The sequence below is a fragment of the Strix aluco genome, chromosome 29, assembly GCF_031877795.1.
Source record: "Strix aluco isolate bStrAlu1 chromosome 29, bStrAlu1.hap1, whole genome shotgun sequence".
Lineage (NCBI taxonomy): Eukaryota > Metazoa > Chordata > Aves > Strigiformes > Strigidae > Strix > Strix aluco.
Window position 1 is genome coordinate 5,627,325 of NC_133959.1, and position 12,191 is coordinate 5,639,515.

Here is a 12,191-nt window from a genome sequence, read left to right on the forward strand (position 1 = left end):
GTCCAGTGAATGCACACCACCTGATTCCTGACAACTCAGCCACCCTCTAGATCTCTAATGTACCTTCTTGTGTTGAAATGCAAACTTTGGATATTTATTATCAGATCCTTACTTTGTTGTTTCTTAATTTCCTTTCTGAATAAATGTTAGTGTTTGGGCTATACAGACAAATCTTAAGCATACTTTCCTAAATCCATCACATAAAAGCTTCTATCTCCTGAAAAACAATTATTTGAAAAAAATTAAATTAACTAAATATTTTTAAATTCTTTAATTATTGTACTAATGAAGATTTTTTTTTTAAACTCAAAATGGACTGTTCTGCCAGCAGTCTGGTTTCTTGCGTAGCAGAAACCATAAAACAGCACTCAGGAATTTGTCGTGAGGTATTTAGTTTAATTACTGATGTTTTAGAAGGACATACGGTCATGACTGACTTCAGATTTTAATCATGATTTATTTAACTTTGCAGTTATTCATTAACTTATTAACTTCAGTATGTCCTTAAGAAAAATATGCAGGGTTTTGGTGTAAAACTAAGTTGTGTATATATTTTTTTCCTCCTCTCTTTATCCTCTAGTTATAGTTTTTTCTTGAGGTCTTTTTAAGTTTCTCAGCACTGCATTATTTTTAAAGGATAGCTTTTTGTTCTTAGAGATGCTGGTCTATTTTGACACCACACAGCTGCACTGTGTCAATAACTGATGCATATCACTTGTATTATTCTATGAAATAATAATCTATAACATTTGTCTTCTCAGACTTTTTTCTTACCAGACATGAATGGTCTTTAAATAGTTGTTCTGGTACTTCTTGGTTTCGGTATAATTCAGAAACTCCTGGATGCTTCATGTAATCAAAGACGAGAGATGAGAGTCCAGTTTCACTTAGCAAAAGCACAACTTTTAGCAGTTGTATACTTAATAGAGGACTGATTTGCATGAATATATCGTAACAGACCTCTCACCTAACTTCTGTTCTTTTTTCCTGTGAAATTTAATGCACTCCCAAATGGGACTTGTACGGACAGAACTATGTCAATGTTGCAGAAATGAAGTATAGACAGCGAGGTGTTCTGTGGTGGAGGAAACCAGAAATGGAAATACATTCTCCACCTAGTGCATGCACATATGTGGGGAACTTGAGGGATGACTGAAGTGTGAAACCTCAGCTGTGACAGTGAAGATGGATTAGAGGGGGGAATATAAAGTTGAGATGTCTGGAAGGAGCTTTTATGGGAAGCAGGAACAGTCCTACCATTAGGAAGTACAAAAGGTGTACATTTTCAAACTGAACCAGGAAGGCAGGAAAAGTACCTCTTGTTTATTCATGACTTTGTGTGGGTCAGGCTTTATGAATTGATAATGAGCTAACACGTTTGTTCATCCTTTCTTCCTTAGTACATGAAGAATTTAGCTTTGCTTTCATTGTACTGGGTCTTCCCAGCAACAAATACCCCTTTCAGTGGGGCAAAGTGCACCTAAGACTTCTAAAAGAATTGTCTGACCTAAGACTATAGATGACTCTTACCCAGTCTCTTATCACAATAAATTTCCTCTGTGGAAGTTTGTACCTTATCTGAAAATTGTTCTTGTTGTTTGATCTTTAACATGGGTATTCTTTAAGAATATATAGCTTCTGTTAATAAGACCTCATGAAACCAGACAGCATATTTTGAGGAATTTATTGCAAAAGCGAGGAAAGCTACTTTGGCTTCCACAGCTATAAACAGTTTATAATTCCAATATGAAATCTGATGGGTTTTTTTACCAGCTGTAGGTGACTAAATATGAAATATATTACTGTTTCAATCAACACTATGCTATAGAGATATTTTCTGTTACAGATTCAGTGCAAGCTGTTTGTATTTGATAAAAACTCTCAGTCTTGGGTGGAAAGAGGTCGAGGACTTCTGAGACTCAATGATATGGCCTCAACAGATGATGGAACATTACAGTCTCGGCTGGGTAAGAGAAACCAGGGGAAGTGAGGTACTGGATGACAGTCAGTGCTGTTTTCATAGGATGCTGCCATGACACACAGCAGCATCCACTTTAGGATAGGTCTTAGCTACAGCAGCTCAGCAGTTTGGACCTTTTCTCTTGCTTCAATTTATGACCATTTCCTCCAAAGAGAGTATCTTCTCATATCCTCTTATTGTAGCAAATGTTCCGGTTACATTTTTCCCCATAAAAGCAAGCTGTATTTAGCAACTAGAATATTTGATTAGAAATTTATGGTAATGTTCTTCAGATCTTGGCTCTTTGCTCTTTGGGACGGGGTGCTTGTGGCGGGGGAAGTCTCTTTGAATAATGCACGATTGTTCAGACTGGCAGGAATGTACATTAGCCTGAGATTATCAGCTCAGATCCAACCTCTGAACTTCGGTGTATTTACATATAAGACTTTGGATTAAATATCTTTAGACATGACTGATAATCTTTAATAGGCTACATTCCTCTGATTAACAGTTGTGACAAGATTCCTGTTTTAGGGGCTTTCCCTTCATATTTTTTGTAAAGAGACTTAAACATTCACACCATAAAAAGCCATCTTGGCTATTTGAACCTTCCTGTTCTGTCTTTTTCCACCTAACTGATCTTGTATGTTGGCTTTAAGTGATGAGGACTCAGGGGAGTCTCAGGTTAATCTTAAATACCAAGCTCTGGGCTCAGATGCAGATTGATAAAGCCAGTGAGAAGAGTATCCGGATCACCGCCATGGATACAGAGGACCAGGGAGTTAAAGTTTTTCTTATATCAGTGAGTACTGGGTTTTGTTTACATCTTAACCTTCCTACTAAAATCGGTGCTTGCTTAAATTGTAGCTGAGGTAACATTCCCATTCTTCTTTGCACCCTACCTCCTCAGCACCACCCATCCTCAAAGATAAGGGGCTTGGCAGACTTTGCTTGCCTGAAAAACCTTTCTGGTTGTGAAGAAATTCCACATAAAAGGCTGCCCTTAGGAAGCCAGATTGTCTAAAGCGTTGAGGATGGAGTTGTGGGATCTGTTCCACGCCTACTGAGACTATAATTGTAGTGTAAGATTAACACAAATAATTTTTTGCTATCAAGGGAAATAGGCATTTCATAGATTTCTATGTAATAGCTTAACCAAAATTAGATCTGCCAGAACCTGTAGCACGGGAAAGCTCATTGTCTGTATACAGTGTGGGTGGATGTATAGTGCTCACTGGAAGTGAAACACTAAATATCTGTCAAGAAAATTATGTTAGTAGTTAAGGGTAACACATTTCAACTTTGATTTAATACAGAGTATTCCAAGCAGTAGCAGGACAGTGAAAGTGATTTCTGTGCTTGCTAAATGGGGAAACAGTAATCCCAATTAGAATTACTAAAACACTTGGGAGATCGTGATACAGTCAGTAAGAAAGGTCATTCCCTAATGTCTGCTAAGAGCACTTAGAGATTCTGAGAGGTCTGAACACATTCTTTTGACTTACACCGATTCTACACAAGGAGTTGCTAAAGCATTAAGTGTTCTTATGGGTCAGAAATTGAGACCAGCAACAATGGTCAGCTTCCCCGGTGACAGGAGCTTTGTAGCACTGGGATCTGGAGTCCCAGAGGGGAACTTAATCATACCAAATACCCATTGATGAAGAAAAAGCAGTGAAAATGGATAATTTTTTCTCAGCTTTTTTCTAGATTTGAAAAGTTCGAGTTAATCTATCATCAGGTTATTCACTTTTGATTTTAGTATTGATAAAAAGTATCTTGTGTGGAATAATTTATTCACTACAGCTCACTGCAGGGGAATTTTTCAGATATAGAGGTGATGGAAGATGGGGAGGACAGAAACAATTTTTTATGGAAGACTCTGAGAAGTGGGATCGTTACCTTACAGTTAACTTGGGGTAACAGCAATAGTTAATTGACATAGTGAAAACAGAGTTTCATAGTATTCAAAGGGAGCTCCCTTCTAAATACTGTCCATTAAATACTTAGTTTGATAGGCCTAAAAACTTATTCTTTTGGAGTCATGAAGTGGCTGTTAACCTTTGAGAGTAAAACATATATTCTTGAACAGGTTGTCACAGATGCTTCCGTCTGAAACAGCTGGCAAGTATAAAAAGAGAGTGTTAAAAAAAAAAAATTAAAGAAATTGAGATAATCCCCTGCTTGACTGCATGACCATTCCGTTTTCTTATTATATCTTATGTCGAAATTTTATGTCAGTGCATCATGAAACTATTAAGTGACTTGATTACGATTAACTAATATGGGAAGTTGAGTGATTGACAAACCTGGAAAAATCTGTGTAAGAAGCTTTTTAATTAAAGATTTTTAGCATAACCTTTTGGAAAGTATTAGGAAAGCTGTGTGACTCCTGGGTGAAGGAGGTTATACAAAATCAGCTAATACTGGTTAGCCAGAGAAAGTCAGTGCTGAGCAGAGAGGAACTCGCCATCAGTTTAGCATATCCAGCACTTGCTATGTATACCACAGCCCATTCTGACCCAGTTTGAAAAACCCCACATGAGAAGACTGAAAAGTAGATTGTGAAATTTGTAATGACTGGTGTGTATTATGTAAGCAGTGTTTTATTCTGTTATAATTCTTTGTACCTTTTTCTTGTTTCCTGAATATTAAAAAAAAAAAAATGTAGGCAAGCTCTAAAGATACAGGGCAGTTGTATGCTGCATTACATCATCGGATCTTGGCCTTGCGGAGTAGAGTGGAACAAGAGCAAGAAGTCAAGAATGTAGCACCTGAGCCAGAAGTAACGCAATCAAATGAGGAAGACAGTGATGATGATGTCATTGCACCTTCAGGATCAGCTGGAAGTGGTAAGCAAGAAAGACAGTTTTTTCTGTTTTCCATACATTTTTCTCTGCATTCTTTAAGACAGACTGTCCTCTCTGTAACTGCATGTTGTAGATGTGCTTCGGGCCTGTTACTTCTCACGGGCGTTTGTGGAATAAGTCTCATTGCACGAATTGCCTTTTTGAATGCAACTGTTTCTTGCTACTTCTCTAAACTAGCAGAAAGGCCCCTGTGCTGCTTCCATCTGAGTTACATGTCCCAGTTTAGCATAGGTTATCTGTGCTTCAGTTAGTTCTGGGTTTGTTTACAGGATTTTTAAGGTGTGGTGGTGAGTTTCATTTTTGCTTTCAGCATGGCCAAGGCTTGCACGTAAAAGCCCAAGACAGTCATCTCAGGTACTTTCAGTAGAAAGGATCCAGACTCACCCTTGAGTAGAGTGCTGTTTGGAAAGCAGAAGGTATACAAAGGGGTGTGGAAAGAGTGTAATTAATTTCATTGTAGATGAGGAGACCATAATTTAAGAAAAGCACTAGGCTTCAGTTAGAGGAAGGCTTCATTCTGTACTCCTGACTTAAGTCATCTGTGCTTTGCTTTCCTGCACCTCTGAACATCCAACGTTTGACAGAGACCAGTCCTCCATCCTGATTCACTGCAGGGAAAAAAGAAGGAATGAATATGAACAAAAGCAGTGGGTGGTTTGAAGTGGCTGGAAACTGAGCTTTTAGGCTCTGGGATGCTACTGGGATCCCCCAACCAGATTAGTCAAGAACATAAAATTATGCAGTGGACAGAACTTAATCTGGAGAAGGAAGATGTAAGGCAGGGGGAGGGGGAATTCTGCAGTTCCCATCTGTCACTGAAATCCTAAATCTGAGGTTTCTGTAGGCCTCTCAGGTAGGGTCTCTTATTGTAAGGCAAGGAACAAAAGATACTTCTTGTGACCGAGAACTACTTTCTTTGTTTCAGGTCCTAATGATGAAGGTGACGGGCAGAATGTTGGCAGCACATAGCAGATGTGAGCCGATCTGCTTGCAAGGCTGCTACGAACACCATCTTGCAGGCATCTCTGGATACCCCAGGCCAGCTATTATTTCAGGCAGTGTTGAAGGCTCCAGGACTTAAGAACTGTGCATCCCTGTTCTGTTTGTTTGGTTTTTTGGTCTGGATCAGTAGATTCCACACAAAAAAAGCAGACTTGGAAACTACCTGAATGTGGTTTCGGACATGAAAGCTCATCATATTGATGAGCCAAAAAAAAAAAAAACCAAACATTTCCCCTCTTCCTTGTAATTGAAATGGCACATTACAGCTTGTCACAGCTTTTCATTGGGACCTTTTGACTGTTTCTTCATTAGTTCATGTCTTGCAGGCCTCCGAGATAGAACTTTCCGACACGGTTCCAACTCGAATTCTGCTTTCACAACCCCTACTCCCCCTTATGAGTTTCTGCCTCCTGCAGGGAAACAGTGTCCTCACCAGTTCCTATGCTCACTGACTGCCCTTTTGGGTTCATTCTCTTTTTGGACTTCAGATGGGGCAGATTATGTTTTTACCTTTTAATCCCAGTGTAGGTTGTGGACACCGTTGTTCCCTGTCTAGTGGGTTTGTAAACAGAGAGAAACAAAACATTGTGGTTCACCAGAAAAGCTTTTGTAATGCGGTAATAAGAGACTTTAAAGTCCACGGGACGTTTTGCTAACTCCTTTTCTTTCTTCCCATTTCATTATTATTATTTGGGGATTTATATTGTGGTGATACTTTTTTATTTTAGTTTTTCAATAAGATGCTCTTGTGTGTTGAAAAAGTGAAACTATTGTTTTGTACTGTTCTTTTCTGTTACTATTTAAGGGAGAGCTAAGCCACTATATATAATAGATGTTGCATACAATTTTTCTTAGAAAATTATATGTTTCTGTGGCTACAGTAAAGTGTAGGAGGCATACAGGTTACACCTTCAGAAAAGTTGATGAGGAAACAGCTGTTAGCCCTTGGAATAATAAAATAGGCTCATGTAATGAGCTCTGTCAGCCATTAAAATAAATCTGTATAATAAAGCAGCTCTCATTTAATGGCTTGATTCAACAAGCCATTTAAGCACTTGCCTGACTTAACTACATGTGAATAATCTTACTGAAGTCAATGCAACTATTCATGCTTAAAGTTGAGTACATTTTTAAATATCTTGCTGAATTAACGGCCTTAAATAGAAAATTAACTTCTAACCCTTCCTGTCCCTGTTCTGTTTCCTGAAGTCTTGCAGCATGAAGAAAAAGGTAATATTGCCAGCTTTGAATAGTTTGGGCTGAAGGATATTGTATTCTGTTCCACCAAAATAAAAGCAAGAATGTGTTTTCCTGTGTGTAATTCTGAAGTACTCCTACTGTAACCATAACTCACTTTTTGCTTTGGATGTTTTCTGATCATTTGGGCCTTTTGTGTGAAAGTTGAGTTTTACTTCGTTATTAAAACGTATGGTATATTCTTGTCCAGCAAAGTTGGAATTTGGGTCACTGAGAACAGTGACCAGGTCACTTTCCTTATAAATTCCCCAAACTGTTCTATTTCCTTTATAAATAGTTTACTGATAGATAATTTCTCACTTGCTTGCTCTTTCTCCTGTAGGATAAGGAGATCTAAAATGCACCATTTAAAAGAAAATTAAAGGGGAAGAAGCATTTAATGTAGCATGAATTGAAAACGAAAACCCAGGTTGTAGCACAAAAGCAACTTTGAAATTCTTCAAATAGCAAAACAGTCCTTATTGCCTCTATTTTAATGAAACACACTTTTCTTTACTGGGAGTCAAGAACGTATTTTTACCCGTTATCTGTTGTTAACCATTGTTGGTGACAAGCGGTTGGAGCAGGGAGGTGCTTTGCTTCTCCTGACAGCCAGTTTGAAGGAACATCTTGGATTACTTTTCTGGGGAGTGAAAAGGGCTAATGATTAGCTGTGGCACTGCATTTATGGTTTCTCTGGATTGTCCACTCATGCCTTTTTGCGTTTTAGGTTTTTTCTTCTCTTTAGTTACGGGGTTATTTTAACCGTGCACAAACCTATTGCTGCACCCCTTCTTAAGCAGCTCACTAACAGAAGCAGAGCATGTTTCTTAGTACCCACCACACAATTGTTTCTGCATCACAAGGTCTGGGGAACTCCTGTATTTTTGAAATAAATGATCTGCATTTTGAGTCTTGGATCTTTTTACACCAAGATATTCATATTTAAGATACTCTTTTCAAACAACCTTGCAGCATAAAGCTGTTTGTTGTCAGCATCAAGGAAATTAGTAAGGTGTCTTGGTCAGCAAGGCCTACCTGTGGAGAAACGGGTGTTACTTCCCAGTCCCAAACTTCATGGGGTCTACGCAGAGTCTCACTTTGAGGTGCTTTACCTAAAATGAAATTGATGATGCATGAAGATTCAGAAAAATAGAATAAGCATTGTTGCTTTGGGGTTTAGTGGTGGTACAAAATCACCTACAGCATTCTAAAAAAATCTGGCAATGATTTACTGGTACAAATTTTATTTCAGTTGGAAGTTTTGCCTGTATGTTTATAGTGAAGAAGAAAATAGTACTGTGAACCGCTAACAGAACTGGCCGTACATGAGTTCAGGCCCTGCACAGTAAGGTAGAGTTAGGCCAAAGCAAAACTCTTATTTCACTCTCTGCTTTGAGCCTTAGTAAACTAGTGGCAGGTAAAATTGGATAATGCCTGTGTGTTTTGAAAGATTTATGTAAGACTGTCATATCAAAATGTATGTGGGAACTACATTAAAACTTTTATCAGAAAACAAGCAAACAAAACACCCTAAGCCTGGCATTGTATTTTCTGTGCTGGCCGATGGCTGCTAGAAGGGAGATTGCTGATGACCAGGTTTGCCTTCTTGCAACAGTCTTCCCCTTGCACCACCCTCCTGCTGCATCTTTGCTCTTAGGTCTGTTGTTAACATGGATGTTTTTAGCAATTACTTGCTGCTGACTGATGTGGGCGCAGCCTTTCAAATTTTCCAGGAAGAAAAAGATACTGAAGAGTGCAATAAAGTTGAGCACATCTGATGGGGAAAATGTTGCAAGAATGGTGGTGTTACTAAAACCAGAAGTAAACCTCTTACCCGTAGAAGTAAAAATAAGATTATACCCACAGGAAATACAGACATTACGGTAAGAAAATGTGTAGTTACATCTTTCTGTGGTCCGGTTCCCAGTGCCTGATGCACCACTTCAGAGAACACAGGGCAGGGAAAGATCTACATAAACTAGCCCTCAGCAGTCCACTGAAACCAGGCTGGGCAGATGTCCAAACTGTTAGAAGCCTGCAAGAATAAAAACCACTTCCAACTCGGTAATGACTCCTCGGCCTGTTCCTAGCCACTGAGGTGTCAATCAATTCCATTGCTTAGGTATTGCTGCCATTCAACGACTATCCTAACGCCTCCCATTCTGCAGTTTGACTGGCCTCTTGTTCTCCCAGTGAGTGTAGAAAATGGTTTATTTCCTTTCTAGAAACATGTTACGTATTTGAAAATTTATCATGTTCCCCCATAATCTTCTCTAGTTTTAGGAATTCCAATTCTGATAACTGCCATAACTTGTCATGCAAGATTTCATTAAACTGACTTTTCACTGTGCGCTTTTCTCCCCTTGTTCTTTGGTCTTTCTGTGCAATGACTTGCTTAAACTGAACTCTAGAGTCTGCTATGCAGGTAGCAGATAAATTCAGACAGAATGTTATAAAGGTCTTTTAAATTTCCAGGGTAATTTTTTTTTTCCCCTTGTGGAGGTTAGCACTGAGCAACAGAGGTGCTAAGAGAGAACTGTTAGACTAGACTCTTCAAGTCAATCTTAATTCCTGTCTGCTAGGTTATGGTACAAGATATCCTGCAAAGAAACGCTCAGAGATAATTTCTGTAAATAAAAGTGTCTGATTTAAAGAGAGTATTCAGAGTTCCCTTTCGACTACCTCCTTTCAAGGGCTTAAAGATACAAAAGCTGAATTTTTCATCAAGAACACTGGTAATTCTGTTGCTGGGGGTAGGCAGTGAATGCCTTTTCTAAGGGTATCTGTGAATTTGGGCCATTCCTGACTGAATTCTGGTAGCTTGCCTTCAGCTTCGAATGAAACCTAGGAAAGCAAAGTAGGGATGTTGTATTTGTTCTCCTCCTCCAGCCAAGAGCCCACTGCTGCTGGTAGCCGTGATCGGTCCGTGCCAAGCCTTGGGCTGTACCGATTGTACACACGGGAAATGCTTTTTATATTGCCTGCTGGAAAGGAGCTCACTAACTGTAGTCCATTTGCAGACAAGATAAAATTCCTGCTCTGGGGAGTTCAGAGCTGTGGGTTTAGATGCAGCTAGGTCTATTGAGGAAGGCCATACAAAAAGCTCCTGAAAGAGGGGAGGATAGGGAAATGTTTTGAATGTGACTTGCTGGTGGGTGAAAAGTTGCAGAGGTAGAAGGGAACGAAGTTATTTGCAGCTTGTGGTACGATGGCAAGTCACTGCCCCCATTTAACAGTTAAGGGAACTAATACTTTGTGTTAGCTAACTGGTTTGTGGCCATAGTCTGCCGTTAGCCATAAAACAGTTGGAGTCAAGTTAGATGTTTTAAGAGTAATATTACTTACCTAGATTGATTTATATGCTGCTTTCTGTGGAACCTGCCTGTTTATAGTAAGATATAACTTATATCTTACAGTATGAGTTCTCTAATGAGCGCTAATTGCCTAAGAAGTCTCTTACAGCATTCTGAAGCCTGAGGATGGGCTTCTGAAGAATAAAGGACAGCAGCAGTGTGCCAGTCCCTAGGGTGAACTGCAGTCTCTAGGGAAGGCAAGTTAAGAGCTGCACAAAACCAGGTGCTGGGTCTGGCAGCTACAGGCGAGGAGAGAAGTAGGAAGGAGTCTCCGTCCCACCTCACTTGTCTGTGGAAGCAGGGGTTACAAAAAGGCCATTGAATGACTCGAGCGTGTCCAGAGAAGGGCAACGGAGCTGGTGCAGGGTCTGGAGCACAGGTCTGATGGGGAGCGGCTGAGGGAACTGGGGGGGTTTAGTCTGGAGAAGAGGAGGCTGAGGGGAGACCTCATGGCCCTCTCCAACTCCCTGAAAGGAGGGTGCAGAGAGGGGGGATGAGTCTCCTGACCCAAGGAACCAGCGCCAGGACAAGAGGTAATGGCCTCAAGTTGCACCAAGGAAGGTTTAGACTGGCTCTTAGGAAGCATTTCTTTGCAGAAGGGGTTGTTGGGTGTTGGAATGGGCTGCCCAGGGCAGGGGGGGAGTCCCCATCCTTGGAGGGGTTGAAGAGTCAGGTTGACCCAGCGCTGAGGGATCTGGTGTAGTTGGGATCTGTCAGTGCTGGGTTAATGGTTGGACTGGATGATCTTCAAGGTCCTTTCTAACCAGATGATTCTGTGATTCTGTAATACACATTCAGAAGAGCTTACAGCTGCTTAAAGCCTGGAATGCTGTTCATTACTTAATGGTGTGGAGTCTTATCCTCTCCATCTCATTCTAAAACTGACACTTGACAGCTCTGAACTGAAGATGACTGCCCCGCCGTGCCTAACGTGCCACCGCTCTGCTGTCCCCAGGCCAGGGGCTGTGCCACAGCTCCCGGCCCCCTTCTCGCCCTGCTCAGACCTTGCTTAGGCTGGGCCTGGCAAGCCTTGTGCTGGGAAATGCTGTAACAAACACCTTGCTCTTGGGGTGACACCTCCAGCTGCTGTGAGCTCCTATCCCAGAAAAGAGGTGCTGTGGGGGATGCACAAATGAAGTATTTAATACCCTTTTCACATAAAGGGGGAAGAAGACGGGTGAGGGAAAGCTTGAGCTGTCAATCTGGGCAGGGACTTCTTCCGTTCAGCTGTTGAAGTTATTTCAGTGGTGGTGAAAAGTGGAAGAGCTTGGATTGAAGGGATACCACTGAGAAAGCATGGTCGTGAGCCCCTGAATGTTTTATATTAGCAAACAGAGAACAACTGGAAAAATACATACGTACACTACAGCCTAAGTATGTCAAAGCATCTTTATTATTTCAGAAGGACAAAATGGAAATAAAACTGTAGCAGTGTACATAAACACAGAATTAGAACAGAGTCCTTAAAACTTCATACAAAATAATCCATGTACTACTTAGTTATAATTGTAGCCCCTTCACAAACCAAAACCCACAAAACCCCCAAAACCCCACAAACGACCCCAACACTGAAAGGATTGGTGCTACCAGAAGTGTTGTTCAGGTTTAGACACAGAGCTGCACTCTCCGAAAGCACCTTAAGAGCCACGGCTGCGGTGTGAGCTGAAAACATGAAATACAATTACTGCTCTAACGGATTTCTAAGGGTTCGCTCAAGCACCTGCCAGCCGGAGGCAGCGCAGCGGCCCCGTCCGCGGGAAGTGCCGG

The 12,191-nt window shown here is 40.7% G+C and overlaps 1 protein-coding gene across 8 annotated transcripts in view; it reads left to right on the forward strand.

Annotated features, from left to right (window-relative positions):
• Positions 1-9,421, forward strand: part of RANBP3 (RAN binding protein 3) — a 54,728-nt gene extending 45,307 nt beyond the window's left edge. For all 8 annotated transcript variants that reach the window (XM_074809043.1, XM_074809047.1, XM_074809046.1 and 5 more), the window contains 4 exons: positions 1,847-1,967; positions 2,620-2,762; positions 4,632-4,812; positions 5,756-9,421. In XM_074809043.1, the coding sequence (XP_074665144.1) occupies positions 1,847-1,967; positions 2,620-2,762; positions 4,632-4,812; positions 5,756-5,799 (489 nt within the window). In that variant the 3' untranslated portion in view covers positions 5,800-9,421. The remainder of the gene's footprint in view (positions 1-1,846; positions 1,968-2,619; positions 2,763-4,631; positions 4,813-5,755) is intronic.
• The last annotated feature ends 2,770 nt before the right edge of the window (positions 9,422-12,191 follow it).